Source organism: Ochotona curzoniae, unplaced genomic scaffold (genome assembly GCF_017591425.1).
Source record: "Ochotona curzoniae isolate NIBS_2020 unplaced genomic scaffold, NIBS_Ocur_1.0 contig_2404, whole genome shotgun sequence".
NCBI lineage: Eukaryota > Metazoa > Chordata > Mammalia > Lagomorpha > Ochotonidae > Ochotona > Ochotona curzoniae.
In genome coordinates this window covers 11,577,355-11,596,716 of record NW_024465451.1, presented here as the reverse complement: position 1 = coordinate 11,596,716, position 19,362 = coordinate 11,577,355, and the positions used below count along the sequence as shown (strand labels likewise).

The window sequence follows — 19,362 nt, the reverse complement described above, 5'->3', positions numbered from 1 at the left end:
CAAACTTTTGTAGGAACATTTCTCTTGGAGGTACATATAAGTAGTTTCTGGGTCCTTTGGTTACTCTGTGTTTAACTTTTGAAGGTGTTGCCGTTGTTTTTGGTAAAACTTAGCTTTTTGGATGTGATTTAGGTTAAAAAGAGCGGATTGGTCATGTTGGTGGACTTTAAGCACGTACACACTCATCTCTGCATACGCACCGCCAGCTTACCTGGCCGGGATGTTTGAATCAGCAGAGCAGGCATACCTGCTCGCTGGATGGAGAGTAAAGAACAGTTACCTGTGCTCACTAGCCACATTACTTCCTTGGAGAGGAGTAGCTTAGAAGGCCACAAGTTTTTAGAGGAGCAGTTCCTCAGAAAACCAAGAGTTGCAAAAAGTTGCTAGGAAGTATTTTGCTTTAATAAAAGGAAAGATTAGGCTAGAAACTTGAAAGCTACTCCTGGATGAATGGGCTGTATCAAGGTAGAAAGTGTATTAAGTAAAGATGCTTATTCAGCTTTAGATATGGTACATTTGGGATTTCTAGGAGGGAATATGGATCCCTGCTAGAAACGATGGTTTGAAATTGATATTAATACAGGTAATTAAAATGCAAGACAAAAATCACCCATACAGTGTAACAGTAGAGGGGGTGTCCAGTAATTTCTGTGTCTGACTCCTTGTAGTATTGATATGTTAACTGATATTTTTGCTGTTTCTGACTATGTGGGTGGCAGGAGCCCAAGCATTTGGACCGTCATTTGTTGCCTCCCAGGGCATTAAAAGCTGGGTTGAGAGCATAGAATAGCTGGCTCTTGAGTCAGGCACTCAGTTTGTTAGTTGCCAGCATTCTAGGTGACAGTTTATAAGGTGCTTCATAGAACCAGCCCCTGGGTTTTATGATTTTTTTATTATTATGAATTCCTTTGTTTTCGAATATTACCTGTGGGAATTTTCTGGGCCTTAGATCAAAGGCAAATTCTCCTGTAAAAATAGAATGGGGCACACTGTCACCCTATGATTTCACAAAATTATAGTTTAAAAAATTATAATCTGCAGTAGGGGGTCTGTTTGTGATTGTGCAGTAGCAGTAAGACACTGCTGTCCTCCTGGCATAACTTCCCATCCCCTCCTCAGCCCTGAGTACTATAGTTTGTGAGCAGTTTTCGCTGGTTTGTTTTTAAGATTTATTTAGAAATTACAGAGAGAGGAGAGGGAAGAGAAAGAGATCTTCCATCTGCTGGTTCACTCCAAATGGCCATATGAGCTAGGGCTTGGTCAGGTCCTAGCTAGGATTGTGGAGCTGGTGGATCTCCCATGTGGATGCAGGGGCCCAGGCACATTGGCAGGGAGCTGGATCAGGCATCTGGGTGACCCCGATGGGATGCTGGTCTTGTATGGTGCAGCGTGACTGGCTGTCCCATGATGCTGGTTCCAAGCAGGTTTCTTTACAGTTCTCTTATGTGAGACCTAAACCCTTCTTATACATTTGGGCTTAAGAAGTCTTGGAAGTGCAGGTGGGAATTTGTAGGGTTTGGCAAATTGCTGATTTTAACATTTTGTATACCTCTCTAGTTTTTCTTCCTTTCCCTTAGTTTAGTTTTGGTCTCTGATTGACTTTATTTTCTGTTAGGCTTTTGCTTATTTATAATTAAAAACATTTTTACAGTGTTTTAGTTATTTTCGGTGGATACAGTGATTAAATCATCTGCTGTCGTTCTGGAGGAGGTACTGTGTTTGATGAATGCAGGGACAACTAGGCATGGATTCATTTAGCCTCTAAAACTTGTCAACTTAGAATGAAATAAATCAGTGTTTTGCTTGGTGCACATGGTATTTATTTAGGAAATAAAAAAAACCAGTGTGTTTATGATACAGTTTTTAATATGTTTCTCTTGAATAATTGTGAAGTTTTACAATATTTGGCTACAGCTGGGAAGTAGTGACTAATGTCTTCTTGCTCGACATGTTCTCTTTAGTTGCTCAGTCAGCACCATGTGTGCACTACATGCATCTGTATACACTTAACACCTATTCCAACCTGATCTCATTTCTATTATTTACAGGCATTTGTGGATCATCCTTAGCCTAATGAAAATATTTACACTATGCCTTGTGCCAGATCTTAGTGGTGTAAAAGATACTTTTGCATTTGCTCACTTACTCTAACAGCAAACCTGACAGTTAATGGGTGATATTAAGTGTAAGTTACAGTTGAAAAAACTGAGATTGACCGAGATTATTTAAATTCTTCAAGGGTCTCAGTAGTGTCACAGCATTTAAAGCTAGAATTGTCATAATCAAGCTCCTTCTCTCCTCCAGTGCTACTCTTTTTAAAACAATGGGAAGAACTGTTTCTTCAGATGAAGTCTTGGAGAAGTCCAGTATATAAAATAAAATGCTTTGAAGAGAGTAGATGGAGGGAGGACAGTTACATGGGTGGGAAACCTGCATGCCTAAGCTGGAGCAGCTCTTAGGCACCTCTGGAATCCCTACGATTCCACTGTGTAGGTTGGACACAGGTTTTCTATAGTGTAAGTGTGACTGATAAATTTTATATGAGATCTCAGTTTTTTTGCATGTCAGAGTTATAACTCTGCCTGTTTCTCCCATGCCTCTGGTGTGATCCCTTTTATCACTCAGCATTTTTTATTTAAATTTTTATTCTGATAATGGTGACTCTTTAAACTTGTGTTTCTGCGTTCTGAGTGTTTTAATTACAACTGTAGTGTGATTAATAGTCTCATTTACTTGAGAGCATCTTAATAATTAATTCTTCTTTACTTTTTAGATTCTCTTTGGGGCCAGATGGGTTTGTATGGACAGGCTTGTCCATCTGTAACTTCATTAAGGTGAGTGGTTTTTCTCTTTCTTTCTTTCTTTCTTTCTTTCTTTCTTTCTTTCTTTCTTTTCTTCTCTCCCTCGCTCCCTCCCTTTCTTCCTTCCTTCCTTCTTTCCTTTCTTATTTGTTTTATTCTTTTATTGGAAAAGCAGATATACAGAGAGGAAGATGTTCTATCTGCTGGTTCACTCTCCAAGTAGCGTCAATGGCTGGAGCTGAGCCGAACCAAAGCCAGGAACCAGGAGCCTCTTCTGAGTCTCCCATTTGGGTGCAGGTCCCAATGCTGTGGGCTAAAGAGTTGACTAGCACTCGTTAAGCCTAGCACTACAGTGTCCACGTTACTGGCACTGCTGGCCAGAACATCCCAAGGCTTGGGCCATCCTCGACTGCTTTCCCAGGCCACAGGCATGGAGCTGGATGGAAAGTGGGGCAGCTGGAACAGGAACTAGTGCCGATATGGGATCCTGGTGGATGCAATGGGAGGATTTAGACACTAAGCTTCTGTGCTGGCTCCCCCTTTTGTTGTTGTTGTTGTTTTTAAGTAGTTTCTCTTTTTTTAAAAAAGTTTTTTTTTTGTTTTTTTTAAGTAGTTTTCTCATATTGCTCTGGTTCTTTTTCTCTCCTCTCCCCCCTTAAGTTTTTTTTTAAGGATTTATTTGAAAGAATGAGGGGAGAGACAGGAGAGAGACTTGAATCTGCTGGTTCTGGCTAACTCCCCAGTTGGCTGCTGCAGTCAGGTGAAATGAGGAGCCAGGCGCTTCTTCTGGGTCTCTTAATGGGTTTAGGTATCCAGGCACTTGAGTCATATTCCTTTGCTTTGCTAGGTACATTCGCATAAACTGACCCATATGGAGTGCTAGTGGTTCGGGTGGTGGCTTAAGCTACTAAACCGCAGCACCTGTGCCTTTTTTTTTTCCCACTTTATTGGAACATCTAACAAGTTATACTGGTCAAGTCACATTATAGTGGATTTCAAGGTGAGGTTCAGAATAAAATACTGTAGTTTTATCAAGAAGTGGGATAATTTTTTTTCTTATAGAGATGATTGTGGTAATGTAATTTGGATGCTTTAAATCTCCATTTAATGAACCAAATGCATTTAGAAGGGGATAATCTTGCACACAAAATAATGTAATTTTATAGTTCATTCCTTAAAAGTTTAATCTACTTTCTATTTTTCTTAATTATAAAATAGTAATTTTTGATTTCCTTTGTAGTGGATTATTAAATAAAATTAAAGATACTAATTTTAATTTGTTTCTGAAAGATGTAAACATAATATACAGATTACTCTCATTTATAATAAATTTAGTGAAATGTAAAAAGAATTAAGTTGATGTATGACAGATTTTGATCACTAAATTCTTTTTTCAAATTAAATCTTATTTGAAGTCCAATGAATAAAGTAGATAAATGTGAGATTTATGTGCTTGCTTAGACTTCTGTGTTTTTTTGTCAGCAACTTAGCTTGAGTAATTACTCTGATTCACAAAGCAGTTTCAAAAATAACCTAGACCTAACCTATGATTTGAAATCTTTCAAATTAGACTGTCGAGTGTTGATTTCAGAACCCGGTAGTTTGCTGTGGTGTTGCAGACGGCAGGATGATGTATTTATTCAGCATATTGAGCACCTAATTTGTTGTATGGTAATGTTCTGAATGCTGGGTCCATAACAGTGAACAAAATGGGTAAAGTCACATAATCATAGAGTGTGCTTTCTAGTAGAGAGACAATTAAGAAACATCTGTTAGTGACAGGGGCAAGGGCTAAAGAGAAAAATGGAATAAAAGGTGGTGGGAAGTAGAGGAGTAGATGTTATTTTACACAGGGTGAAAAGTTTCACCAAAGAGTTGACATGAATGAAGACCTGGCAGAGTGGCGGAATTGAACATCTATTGAGTATGTGAAAGATGAACATTCCAGTCGGAGAGAAGCCACAGAGTGCCAAGACAGGAGTCTGTCTGAGTAGCAGTGAGGAGGGCGGTGTAACTAGAGCACAGTAAGCAACAATGAGAGTTGGGATGGCCTGGTTTGGAAGGCAGAGATGGAAGGGATACAAAATTGCTAGAGCCGTGAACATAAAGAAATCCTTAGGCTTCTCAGAAATTCTGGTTGTCTAGAATGCCACAAAAGAAAAATGAGCAATGAAGCTACCATTAGCATTTGTGTACCCGAGTTCTCAGCACATCAGGGCTGACCTTCCACTGATGCGGCATTTCTGTATGGGGAATGCATTTCATTTTATAATGGAAGTAGACGAATATATTAGTTTTCTGCTTTGCTTGATTTCCCCCTCCCCCAGTAAGCAAGGGCACTTGTGTAGCTCTGGTAAGAACTTGTTCCCCCTGAAGATTAGTCTTTTTTTTTGTCTCCAGAGCTGCTCCAGAACTAATTTGGCTGAATGATATTTTTGCTTAGTATGAAAGGAAGAGTAATTTAACTCTTTTGGAAATTTAAATTTCTATGATTACATCAAGATATTTTGCATACTTTGGTGTTTCCCTGTTAAGACTGTCTTAAAGATATTTTAGTTGTAGTATATACTGAAACAATTGTATGTTGAAGTCATTGAGATTTAAAACCCTTTATTTGAATATTTATGAATATGTTAGGTTAAACCAGTTCACCTCCAACTTGGGGACATTTCAGGATTCCTTAAATGAGATGTGCCAATTACATATCCCTCTTAATTGAGGATACTATTAACAGATAAATAAAAAATAACTTGATGTAGGAGATTTTTGGGAAAAGGTTAATAGAAAACCAGTGATTCTAATTTTGAGAACGTTGTCTAAAGACAGTAAATTTTTTTCCCTTTTTCTTTTAAACAGGGAAATGATGACGAAGTAAAAGTAAAAAGCATCAGTGAATATATTGGTGAGATAAAAGAGGAGCTGACTATGAAATTTGCACTTGCCCATTAGTGCAAGGGAGGGTAAAATAACAATGAAAAAGAAAAAAATTACATCTTTCAGCTTAGGAAACTTACATAGTCAAGCTTTGCTTGGTTGCAATGAAAGGAAACCAGTAGCAGATACATTAAATAAGAAAGAGAAGGAATGTGTGTGGAGAACTCTGGAGTATTTCACAGATCCTAAAGATGGCTGACTAGTGAGAAAATGGGACTAGAAACTGGGGAGAAGTTTTTGGAAGCTAAGCAGAGAACTTATTCTGGCTTTTCCCTAACTAATTTCCTGATTTTTCTAGACAGCTTTGCTTTTCTAGCACGTAGTCATCCCATTTGTGAAGTTTATGATTGATCTCTTATGATTTTTCCTTTCTAGCTCTAAATTTCTAGGGAAAGAAAATCTGTGTGAGTGACTTATATCAGGCAATTCTGGTTTCTGATCCTTTAGTTTGTGTTACTGTTATATAAACAGCTTAGAGGTAATACTTCTAGGGTGGTGGGGGTGGCAGCTATTCAGATGGACTGTTGTGAGCTAGAGAAAACACTTCAGACAGTGGCCTACGAAAAGCAACATGTGTCCATTGTTTAGGGGTGAGAATTAAGGTTTCAAGAGAAAATACTTCAGGGATTCAGACCCTTTCCTTATAGGCCAGTGGATAGTAAATGGAAGGCTTGAGTCCACCTACATATTAGTATGTGTAGAGTGTGTGTGTGTGAGTGTACATATGTGTGGATTTATACTCACCACATTTTCTTTATCTGATTGATGATAGATGTTTTGGTTGATTGCCTGTTTTCGCTATGTGAACAGTGTTGCTATAGGTATTATAGTACAGCATTTCTTTGATAAGATGTGCTCATGTGCCTATCCATGATCCATTGGATCATGGGATTACTGATCATAGAGCATATCTATAGTTTTTAAAGAAATTTCTATACTGTTTTTCACAGTGGCCGCATAATTACATTCCTATCAGTAGTGTATGGAGGCTCCCCTTTCTCCACATTCTTGCCACCAGTTGTCTTCTGTCTTTTGGGTAAGAGCCATTCTGACAGGGTAATGTGATACCCTGAGCTAAATTGTGGTTTTGAATTACATTTCTGTGACGCCTAGTGATACTGAGCATTTTCTCATGTATTTGTTGGCCTCTTGTATTTCTTTGAGAACTCTCTATTTAGGTTCTATGCTGATTTTTAAACTTTTTTTTGGTTGAGTTAGTAAATTGTTGATAGTATGGTCTTTTTAATTTTAACCATTCTAAATTTTTAAAGTAGAATTTATTTATATATTTGGAAGAGATGACGGCAGTGACACAGACAGAGCTCTTCCATACACCATTTCACTCTCCAAATGGCCACAGCTGCTGCTGTTGGGCCAAGCCAAAGCCAGGAGCCAGGATCGAGAGCTTCCTTCTTTCCCAGGCACATTAGCAGGGAGCTGGATTGGAAGCAGGGCATCAAGATTTCAAACCAGTGCACATATAGGATGCTGGTGTCACAAGTAGCAGGTTAACTTCCTGGCCCCTAGTCATCCTGTTGGTTGTGGTAACTCGGTATAGTCTTAATTTAAATTTTCTTATTTCCTGGCGATTTGAGTTTCTCTGTGATTTTTTTTTTCTTTTTTTGCTATCATATATATATATCTAAGTCTTTTACCTGGTTTCTTTTTTTTTTTTAAGATTTTTAAATTTTTTATTAGAAAGGCAGCTATACAGAGAGAAGGCTCAGAGAAGAAGATCTTCTATCTGCTGGTTCATTCCTCAAGTGCTGCAATACCTGGAGCTGAGCTAATTCAAAGCCAGGAGCCAGGAGCTTTTTCCAGATCTCCTCTGTGGTCTTAGGCCCAAGGCTTCAGGCTGTCGTTGACTGCTTTCCCAGGCCAGAAGTAGGGAGTAGGATGGAAAGTGGAGCAGCCAGGATATGAACTGGTACCCGTATGCAATCTCAGTGTACAAGGTGAGGACTTTAGCCGCTGGGCTACTGCTCTTGGCCCATGTTATTGGTTTTTAATTTGTTTTTATTTAATTTAATTAATTAATTTATTTTTTAATTGGAAAGAAAGATTTACAGAGAGAAGGAGAGACAGAGAAGAGATCTTCTGTCCACTGGTTTGCTCCCCAAGTGGCCGCAGTGGCTGAAGCTGAGCCAGTCCAAGGCATAGAACTTCTGGGTTTTCCTATGTGGGTGCAGGGTCTCAGGGCTTTGGGCCATCCTTGACTGCTTCCCAGGCCACAGGCAGGAGCTGGATGGGAAGTGCAGCGCCTGGGACATAAAGCGGTGTCCATATGAGATCCTGGTACTTGGAAGGCAAGGATTTAACCACTGAGCCATTACATTGGACCCTAATTTTTTTTTAATAATTGCATTTTTGTGCAGTCTTTTAAACTACATGTTTTAAAGATATTTTCTTCCATTCTGTGACTTATTTGTTTTTGTAACAATGTTCTTTGAAGAACAGAAGTTTTGAATCTTGATGAAGACCATTTTATCAGTTTTGTTTATAGATTGTGATTGTGTGTGCATGTGTGATATCCAGTAAATACTTTTCTGAGTTTTGTTGTATAACTTGTATAGTATAGTGCTGTGATGAAATTTTCAGGTTTAGGTGTGTGGAATGAGTTAAGGATTGCTTTGTCAGTTTTTTTCCATACAGATAAATAGTTGTCTAAATAATTTTTTTGAAAGATCTTTATTTAACCCACTGTCTTGTCTATGTATTTTTATTAAAAATCAGCTTGTCATGTATGTTTGAGCTGCATCCTATTGATTTTGTCTCTATTAGATTACACATTTTGATTATTGCAATTTTTGTGATAAGCCTTGAAGTGTGATAGTTTTTCTTCATGATTTTCAAATTTGTAAGAGGCGAAATTGTGTATTTGCTTGTTAGCATTGGGCTGAAAAGGAAAGAACAACTTATAAATTACCAATACAACTTTAGGAGATAATAAATATAGCTTTCTTGAACACATGGGAGAAGATGGGAAGAGCTGCCAAGGGAAAGACTGTATTCAGGGATGGGGAGAAGTTTATTATCAGGTACAAAAATACAGTTAGCTAGAATAAGCGCTGATGCTGTGAACAGTAAGACAGCTGCTTAGCAGTATGGATTGTGTGTTTTAATATAGTTCGGAGAGGAGATTTTGAATGTTCTCAGCACAGACGAAATTTTAAGGTGAGAGATATATGCTAATAGTGCCAATTTGATCAACATGTCTACTTATGTCAAAAAATGTTGTATACTATATGTATGTGTTAATCTAACCTAAAATAAAACTTAAATAACCTTGGTTGAAATTCACATTTAATTAAGAAAAATCTTTGTTATAACTTTAAGATTTTGTAACCAATGAACTATAATTTCTGAAAGATATATCCACCGTAGTTGCCTTACTAGAAGATAAATACATCATAAATTGTTTAAAAATATCAGTGTTCCTTTAGACCATATTCTTCCCCTTCTTTACCTACTGTGTGTATGTGTGTGTGGTATACAGGGCTTCAAAGAGTACATAGAAGTCATGTATGTTATGTGGAAACTATTTGGTTTTCCAAATCTGTTTGACCCCAATAAAGCCATCTTTTCAATTTTCAATGATGTTTTTAAAAAAGATTTATTTGGTGAGAGGGAGATACTTTTCATTTGCTTGTTCCCTACCCAAATGGCTGCACCTGGGTTGGACCAGTGCCAGGAATTCCATCTGGGTTTCTCTTGTAGGTAGCAGTGACCAAGTACCCTGGTTCTCTCCTGTTTTCTTAGGTATTTTGGCAGGGAGCTGAATAGAAGTGGAACAGCTGAACTCTACCACCACATGTGGCATTGTATTACCAACAAAAACCAATTACAAGTTACATCTTCTAATTCATACAGATAACAAGTCCTTTATATGCTAACATAGATATTATATTTTATGAAAAAGCTACTTTTCAAAACCAAAAAAAATATACTTAGTGAAAGATTTGATATTACTTTTAGTTTTGCAAATCTTACTACTATCTTCTGATGGAGAAAACTGGATTCCTGTATGCTTCTCTGTGAAATCCGTTGTAATATCACATGTAACATAATATCTGGAAAATTGCATTGGGGTACAAACTGGCACCCATTCATGGGATCTTAGCACATGCAAGGTGAGGACTTTAGCTACTAGGTTACTGTATCTAGCCCTAAAGGTAAATATTTTTCATGAAAATATTCTTTTTTTAAATAAAGATTTATTTAATTTATTTAATTTTATCAGAAAGTCAGATATACAGAGAGGAGGAGAGACAGAGAGGAAGATTTTCCGTCTGATTCACTCCCCAAGTGGCCACAATGGCAGGAACTAATTCTAGCTAACTCCTATCCAAAGCGAGCAGCCAGGAGATTCTTCTTGGTCTCCCACGTGGTTGCAGGGACCCAAGGCCTTGGTCATCCTCAACTGCTTTCTCAAACCACAAGCAGGGAGCTGGATGGGAAGTGGAGCAGCTGGAATTAGAACCAGTGCCCATATGGGATCCCAGTGCATGCAAGGTGAGGACTTTAGCCACTTGGCTACCGCACTGGGCCCCCAGGAAAATATTCTTTAAACGTCTTTGGCCTAGATTTTGGTAACTGCTGATCAAAGAGCATATGATATCAGTTTAACAGTTTAAGCCGTTTCTTTCTTTCTTTTTTTTTTTTTTTTCTTTTAAGACTCTGAGGGGGCAGTCGATGACTCAATTGAGTAATGCACCTGTAAGCACTAGCATCCCATATAGGCATCAGTTAGTATACTGGCTGCTCTTATGTCTGATCCAGCTCCCTGCCTGTGGCCTGGGGAAACAGTGAAGGATGGTCTAAAACTTGGGACCCTATACTGCATAGGAGACCCAGAGGAGGCTTCTGTCTCCTGGCTTTGGATCAGCTTAGTTCCAGCCATTGCAGGCAGGCATTTGGGGATTGAACCAATGGATGGGAGATCTTTCTCTTTGTTTCTTGTCTGTAAAATCCTTCTTGCCAATAAAAAATAAATAAATCCTTAAAAAAAAAAAGGAAAAGGAAATCTTGCATCTGCTGATTCATCCCCCAAATGACTGCAGTGACCAGCTTTGGGCCTGGCTAAGCCAGGAGCTGGGAATTTTGTGTGGGTTTATCATGTGGCCAAAACACTTGGCACCATTTTCTACAGCTTTCCCAGGTACATTAACAGAGAACTGGATTGGAAGTGGAGCAACCAGAACCCACTGGGGCCTGTATGGGATGCCAGCATCATAGGCAGTGGCTTAACCAGCTATGCTTCAATGCCCTCTCCATAAGCTGCCTCTTTAACATTTCCCGTATATCATTCTCAACACTAAAAGATAGGACTGGCTCACCTCTGCTGTATTAGCTACATAAACTTTAATCTCTGATTTAGTAAGTAGCTCTGAAATTCCAATTGTGTTTACTAGTTGTGGTTCTCACTAAAGCTCCCAAATTCTTGCAGATGCTATATCATGAGAATTGTTAAAATTTTAGTGGTGAAAAACATGTTGTGAAAATTAATAAGAGTTTTGAAGAATAATCTACTGCTTGTTGAGTTCCCCATGTAAATTATTATTCCTTCCTGTAAAATACTTTGAATCTGAAGATTTGCCTTAAAAGCTGGTAGCACTCATAGGAAGTTTAGAAAGCCCGGTTATTTGTATTTTAGCCAAAAGTTGCCTAAAGCTGTTCATTTTCTTCCTAAATGGAACAGAGATCAACTGCTTTGAAAGGAGTTTTTATTGGAGGAGAAGAGCAAGTGACTAATTCTGGAGTTTGGAACACTAACGTTGCAGTATGAAAGGGGGGAACAGAGGTATAGGAGATAGAAACATTCCAAATAACATTATGTGGGAATTTTGTAAGGAGGAAGCAAGTCCTGTGCCAGATGTTGATAAAAGCACATTTCTTTGTTTTCCTTGTCGCATCTTGGTCTTTTAGCTGTAAGTTGTCCAACCGGAGCTTTTATTCTCCTCAATGTGGATTTAGAACTGCTTTTTGAAATCAATGGGATTTTGTGCATGACTTCAGGGAGTGGAGTTTACTGTCTACTAATTTCATAATACAAACTAGAAACAGAATTTTAACTTCTGCTCTTTGGGTAATTTTTTAGAGTGGAATTGAATAAGGGGCTCATTTCTACCAAGATTAAATGATGGTTGTGTCATTTAGAATAGGTAAGTTTAATAGCTCTGAGCAAGAGTACAATCATGCAAAACTGAGAGAACCCTGAAGGTGTGAATTTGGTAGTATTATTAATAGTTACTATTTAGGGAATGATTACTGTGTGTTAGAGATTACTCCTAGCGATTAATTTGTATTAACTCATTTAATTCCAACACTGGTCTTTTGGGGTAAGCACTCATCATTTTATAGATGAAGAAACTGAGGTATGAAAAGGTTGATTTTACTTTTTAATGTCACATGATTAAAGTGGAAAAGCTTGATTTCTAGTCCAGATAATCTTGGTGCAGACAGGGCTGTAGTTTTCCAATTCTGGATGTTGACTCTGTTACTTTACTGAAGCTGAACTAAAATAGAAGCCATTTTGGTGGTATCACTAGTTCAAACTTATTAAAGATGTCATTTATTTGACAGGTATAGACAGAGAATAGGAATGAATAAATGATAGAGTGCGTAAGTACCCTGCTGTTCTCTGGTTCACTACCCAGATGCCTGCAACAGCCTGGATTAGGCCGTGCAGAAACCAGGAGCCTGGAACATGGTCAAGTTTTCTTATATGGGTGGCAGGAACCCAGTTACCCAAGCCGTCACCACTGCCTCCTAGAGTCTGCAGTTGGCAGGGAATCAGAGTCCAGAACTAGAGCCTGGGAATTGAACCAGGTAGTCTGATGTGGGATGCTGGTGTCTTAACTTCTAGGCTAAATGCTGCTCTTATACTAACTTAAGAAAAAGTAATGCCAGCCATGTTTGTTTGAAAAGGCAATTGAAGTTAATAATTTTAGTTGAAAATCTATCTTTTTTATATTATGTGATAATGCAAACTCAATTTCTAGAGATGATTTTATATCTTTTTGGGCTTCTCTTACAGTCTGCCCCTTTGGCTGTTGAAATGTCTGTGTGTAGTCTTTTACCTGTTATTTAGTACTTCAAATTTGGCCTGTTTCCCAAGGGAGACAATCCTGAGTTTCATCTATTTTCTGTGTCTAGCAGAAAATTTCAGACCTTTTAATGTAGTCCCTTTCATCAGATTGCAGGCTGGCTCCATGTGTTTCTTAAACTTACAAACCAAAGATGAATTGTCTGCATTGTACATGTGTAATACACAGTGATGGAGAAAGAATAATATAACAGCAATAAAAGCTATCCATTCAGGAAAGAGGATAACGGGTGACTCTGAGTAGGTATCAGAAAGTTCTGGGTAGCAGTGGCAGACTCTGAGAGTCAAAGTTCCTTGGTTCTGTTTTTTTGGTGCAGATTTCTCTTGCCCTGTGTGGACCTCAGGGAAATCTGATCTTGTTCATTATTTTCTGGCTTTAGATGGTTGCATCTGAGAGGGTATTGATATAGAAGCCTTTATGGGAAAAGCCCAGTTTTTACAGTTAACTTTTTGTTTATATGCTTAGAGTTTAGACTGTATCCCTTTTTCCTGTATAGTTATTTTAAACTTTTTATTTTGTAGGCTTTTTGTTTCTTTGAGTAATTAGAACTAAAGAACTTGCCTAAGAGAAAGAAAAAAAAAGTTAAAAACAAACAAACAAAAAAAAAAAGAAATAAGAAGAAAGAACAAAGAACTTGGCCAGACACAGACATTTTTTAGTGTGAAAGCTCTACTCTTCGGATTTCTTATTTTGGTACTGTATAGCCTCTTTGGCAGTCTGCTGAAGCCTATGACTCGTTCTCAAGATAATACTTCAAAATTGATTAAAAAAACTTAAGCTTGCAAAGGAAACTGTTATATTGAGTGATGGTTATCAGAGTGACAATTTTGTGGTAATAGTACTTGTGCTTTAAATTAGTACATCAGACAGAATGTTCAGTAGCAAGTATAAGGATCAGCACACACTCAGCCCTCATGTACCACAAGGGGAGCTGCAGCTCAGTCAGAGTGACCCTCAGTAACCCCCGCTGGACTGGCCCTCCAGCTCTGGTTCCTGTGCCTGCCAACATGAGCAGTGGACCAGTCACATCTGCCCCACATCCCATTGGGATCTCGTATACATCATTGGGTGCTGAAGCCTAACTCGGTCCAACCAACTCCACCCTCCAGCCCACACACTCATGCCAGCGGGGTGCCACTGCCTGTTCAGCCTGGCCCGCCCCTAGTCCTGGTTCTCATGCTCACCAGTAGGAGTTATAGCCCATCAGAGAGGTGCCCACAACCCCTCCACTGGACCCACTTACCACCTTGGATCTTTCACTCTCCAAATGGTTTTGTGGTCTAGCTTGAAAGGACTTGCCCCCAGTCTTAGCACTTGCCAGCTGATGCTACGTCCAACGTGTCTTCCCTTATTTTGGCTCATGCCTGTACCATTGGATACAGTTGGCTACCCCAGCTTGGCTCTCCCCCAACCCGGGTCACATGTAAGCCAATAGGTGTTGTAGTCCTGTCCAGCCTGATCTGCCCACAGTTCCAGTTTTCACACTCACCAGCATGAGCGTTGGCTCAGCATTGGAGTCCCCACTGCTCCCCTACCAGGCTCAAACCGCCTGACCTGTCCCAGTTGTGTGTGTGCTGCGGCCCAGTCTGAAGTAGCTCATGTCACCTTGGCATTTGTTGGCTAGTGCTGTAGTCTGGCTTGGTCTGATCTGTTCCCATTCCAGCTCACTCTGGTTGGAGCTGCTGCCCAACCTGGTGCAGTAAGCTCCCAGTCCCGGTCCTAGTGTGAACTGGTTGGTAATGCAGCCAGACGTAGCCTGTCCTGTACTCTGTCCTGGTTCTCATCTGCCAGTGGGTGTTATGAACTGGCCTAGCCTGGCCTTCCCCCATACTTGAGCTAAACGTATGCCAGCATGTACTGTAACCTGGTCAAGATTTTACTAATTTTTTATTGGAAAGGCAGATTTACAAAGAGGAGGAGAGAGAGAGGAAGATCTTTTGTCTGATGGTTTACTTCCCAAGTAACCACAATGGCTGAAGCTGAGCTGATCCAAAGCCAGGAGCTTGGAGTCTCTTCTGGGTCTCCCATGTGGGTGAAGGGTCCTAAAACTTTGGGCCATCCTCGACTGCTTTCCCAGGCCACAAGCAGGGAGTTGTATGAGAAGTGGGGCAGCTGAAATTAGAACTGGTGCCAATATGAGATCCCAGCGCATTCGCAGCGCGGACTTTAGCCACTAGGCTATTGCATTGGGCCCTCAATCCAGTTCTTACTGTTGGGTGTTTCAGCCCAGCCATAGCTAATTCATGTCCTGATGCAGCTCTCTTGTAGCCCAGTGGGAGTGGAAACCTAGCCCAAGCTATACTACATCTACTCTGACTCTCATGGGCACCAGTGGATGCAGGCCAGCTCAGTCTGGCATGCCCCAGAGCCTTTCCACACCCATGTCCACTGCAGCCATGTCCAGACCAGACCACCCGCATTCCAGCTGTCATGCTCACCAGTGCGAACCACAACATAGCTGGGGCATCCACTATGTTCCCTAACCAGGCCTGTTCCCAGTACCAGAACTCATGTCAGTGGTTGCTTTGATCCAGCTCTGCCTAGCCCATCCCCTGTCTTGATCTTTGCCATTGGATGCTGTAGCCTGGCTTGCCCTGGTCTGCACTCAATCCCAAATATTGCTGGCAAGTGCTAAGCCTGGCCATGCTCAGTTTACTCTCATCCATGACTCATACAAACCAGCAGGTGTGATAGCCCAGCCAGGCATGCCCTGCTTTCCAGCCTGGCTCCTGCATTTGCCAGTGAGCCAAATTTGGCCTGGACCTGCCTGGTCTACTTCCTTCCAAAATCACCCCATACACATGCGGACAGTTGGAGCTACAATGCCTGGTCTGATCAGCAGTCAGGCCCGAGTTGCATGCTCATGAACAGGAGCAGTGGCCCATCAGGGAAGTTGCCCTAGTTCCCTCCACCAGACTCGTTCCCAGACCCATAGCTCACCCGTGTCAGTTGGTGCTAAGTCCTTACCGGTCATAGGCTATCCCCTCTATCCTATATGTATATTCTTGGGTGTGTTTGCAGGTGCTGCAGCCTGGACCACCCCAGCCCATGCCCAATCCCAGTACTCATGAGTGGTGGTTCCATGGTCATACTTAGCTCAGCTTGTCACCACCCCAGCTCAAAGCAAACTAGCTGAAATTGCCGAACGAGGGGGTAGGCCCACATGTCTTCCACAAAATCTGCTTCCAGACCCAGTTCTGTTGAATCCTGGACAGTGGTATGGTTCAGCCTAGCATTACAGGTTCCCTGTCTGAACTCTCGTTGATGAGTACTATGGTCTAACCCTACCAAATAGGTCCACAGCCCTATCTTTAGTGTGTCCCAGTGAATGGTATTGGCATTGGTCATTAGTAACTACCCCAGTTCTGCTATCCCTCTAGGGTTGCTATGTCAGTCTGAACCTTAAAGGTTCATGCATTCTTCCCTCAAGGTCCCACCGCTGGGAGACCCGGGTGCCAAAGGTGCTGGGTGAAGCCCTTGGGCCACTTGGGCTAAGCCTTGCCTCCTGAGAGCTCAGAGACTGGGCTAGCTGCCCCCCTCCAGCTCTGAATAGCCAGCAGGCCAATTGACTTAGGCCTTCTTCCAGACCCAAGCCCCATCCCCCAGGGGAAACTGATCCACCTGGCTCTGAGCACATGGTGAGCCAATGGGCCCAAGCCTCCCTCCAGACCCGAGCCATGTTCAGGGGCAATCTGACCCACCAGGCTCCAAGCCCGTGGCTGGCCGAGGGGCCCAGGCCATCTGCCCTGAGCTCTGCTGCCTGGCAGCTTAGAGCCTGGGCTAGCCAGCCCCCACTGGCTCCAAGCAGCCAGCAGGCTGATAGGCTTAGGCTTCCCTCCATATATTGTTTTTGTTGCTGTCAAAGACACAGGTGTTGCTAATGGTGCTGTAATTTGTTACTTCATAATGCAAGGAAATGCAAAATTTTACTTGTAAATGAAGAGTGTGTTTTACCTTGTTCAAGGTCGTCAGTGACATTTTTTAGCTTTTAAGGGAATGGTGGATTCGATGATGCCATTCAGACCAGTAGTTTGTGGAAAGGTAACACCTGATTCAACACCACTTTATTGTTAAGGCTGAAGTTTTGCAGCTCGACTCAGCTTCTTGAATTTGGCATCCAGAGAGTGGTATTCTTTTGTCCTTACAAGCCCCCTCAAATGTTACAACTGTTGGCTTAAGTTGAAGGCCATGGTCAGGGAAGGCTTTTTTTCAGTGAATCTGTGTTTTCTCTATTGCTGTAACTGATCAAAGTTTTTCTCTGGGACTTTTAAGTAGTACACAGGAGTCAGTAAATACAAGCATTCTTATATTCATTTCTCTTTTTGTTATAAAATTTTGTTTTATCTATTTAAAAAGGCAGAGAGATCCAGACACCTGAAGTATGCTGTGTCACACCCCCAAATGTCCACAACAGCTGGGGTTTATGTCAGTCCAAGGCAAGAAATCAGAAACTAAATCCAAGTCTCTCTGTGGGTTGTAGGGACCCAGTTGCTTGAGCTATATCACCTGCTGCTTCCAAGGTTGGGTATTAGCAGGATGCTGCATGGAAAGTGGAATGGAGATTTGAATATCCCATATCCTAGGCACTCTGATTGTGCTGTGTGGGCGTTGATAGTGTCATTTGTCTACTGCACCAAAAACCTATCTGTGGGAGTTATTTGTTTTTTTATTTTATTTTAAAAATTTACATTTTTATTACAAAGTCAGATATATAGGGAGGAGAGACAGAGTTGAAGATCCTCTGTTTAATGAATCACTCCCCAAATGCCTGCAATGGCTGGAGCTGAGCCTGTCAAAGCCAGGAACCCAGAGTCTCTTCTGGGTCTCCCATGTGGGTGCAGGGTCCCAAAGCTTTGGGCCACCCTCAACTGCTTTCCCAAGCCACAAGCAGGGAGCTGGATGGAAAGTGGGGCAGCTGGGATTAGAACCGGCACCCATATGGGATACTGGTGCCCATGTGGGATCCTGGTGCATGCAAGGTGAGGACTTTAGCTGCTAAATCATTTTTAATGATTTTCCCAGGCCTTTGTGTTCCCAAGCCTTTGGCAGAAAATTGGAGTGGAAATGGAGCAGCTGGGACTGGAACTAGAACACATAGTATATACTGGCATCCCAGGCAGTGGCTTTACCTATTAATTCCACAATGCCATTCCAGTTCCATCATTATATCACCTGGCTGCCACATCCCAAATTCTGTGCTAGCAGTTGAATTCACCGGCTAGTGGAGATGTTGTCATACCAATTAAACATACAGATGTCCAGTGTGTAAGCAGCCCAAGGCTGGGAGAGAAACTTCACAGGTTTACAAATAACCAAGAACCCACATTTCTTTCTGCTCTTTTCACTGTTGCGGCTTCCATTCTCAAGGTCATGTAATGGTCTTAGGTGATTGCTGGATCAAAAGTTGTTGTACACATACTGAAGAGCAGGAACAGCATAAGTCCTTATGTCATTTGAGTAAAATTGGGTTGCTTCCCTAAGGAAGAAGGTAAGAAGAGGTATTTAGTGACTCTTCTGCCATAGCCTCTGTGTTTAGTTGTCTTGGGTGTTAAGACACTGTAGCAAGATTTTAGTACACATTGATGATCAGAGGTACATGTGATCATAAGTATTCAGTTATTACAGTTGTGATAATTGCAAGGATTTTTTTCTCTGAGGTTTCAGTTGCTCAGTAACATTTCTTTGTGCCACCAGATTTTGAAATGAAATGCCAGTTGCCAAGAATGAAGTGGGAAGATTCAGTCATATTTGGATCACAATATGATTACCCTTCTTTTTCTTAGTCCTTTTTGTTTTCCTTGAAGTTTACCTTTCACGGAGCCAAAAATGTATTTATTTCCCCCTCCTTTTTGATAGTGTGGAAGCTTAAATATTTTGTTCAGTCTCTGCCTCATCTTTGGAATTCAGGCAATTACAGAACGCTGTTCTGTAAAGCTCTTTCCCTTCCTCAGATCAGCAACTTGTTTTGAGCTGTTGTTTCTTGGTGTTGCTTGCCTCTTCAGATTTAAATGGAAATAATTCCTTATGAAACTTGTTTAAAATATTAAATGCTCTCTTAGATTTAGGAACTTGAGACCATTATGTTCTCCTTTCATGCCTTTCTGCCATAAGAAGCATGTTTTTTTTTTTTCCTATCTTCTGTTTGTTTGCTGTTTTATAAGAACTGTGTCTGTTCCTGTGTAATGCTACCAACTCAGTCTGTGCTTGGTCATACATACCTTTTTTCACATTTATAAGGGACTTCTATTGTGTGGGTTTTGTGCTATTTTGAGTCCCTGTTGCTTTTTCCTTTTAGCTTTTGGCAGATGTTTTAGCTTATAACAAGTGTTACTGTCTCCCTCAATGAAGACATACACATCTTTATCAGACAGTCACTATTTTAATTGTGAACATTTTTTTTTTTGGAAGGAGCTGAGTCTTATGCAATAGAGATAAAGATAGTTACAGTTCTGTGTAACTCTTATGATAGAGATATTTATATTTTACCAAAGGAGCAGGTGCTTCATTTTGTTTGTGAAATG

General features: G+C 40.8%; 1 protein-coding gene across 1 annotated transcript in view; it reads left to right on the top strand.

Moving 5' to 3' along the window:
- Positions 1–19,362, top strand: part of FOXJ3 (forkhead box J3) — a 141,878-nt gene that overhangs the window by 26,663 nt on the left and 95,853 nt on the right. The window contains exon 2 of the mRNA XM_040974311.1: positions 2,774–2,834. Coding sequence (XP_040830245.1) covers positions 2,791–2,834 — 44 coding nt within the window. The 5' untranslated portion in view covers positions 2,774–2,790. The remainder of the gene's footprint in view (positions 1–2,773; positions 2,835–19,362) is intronic.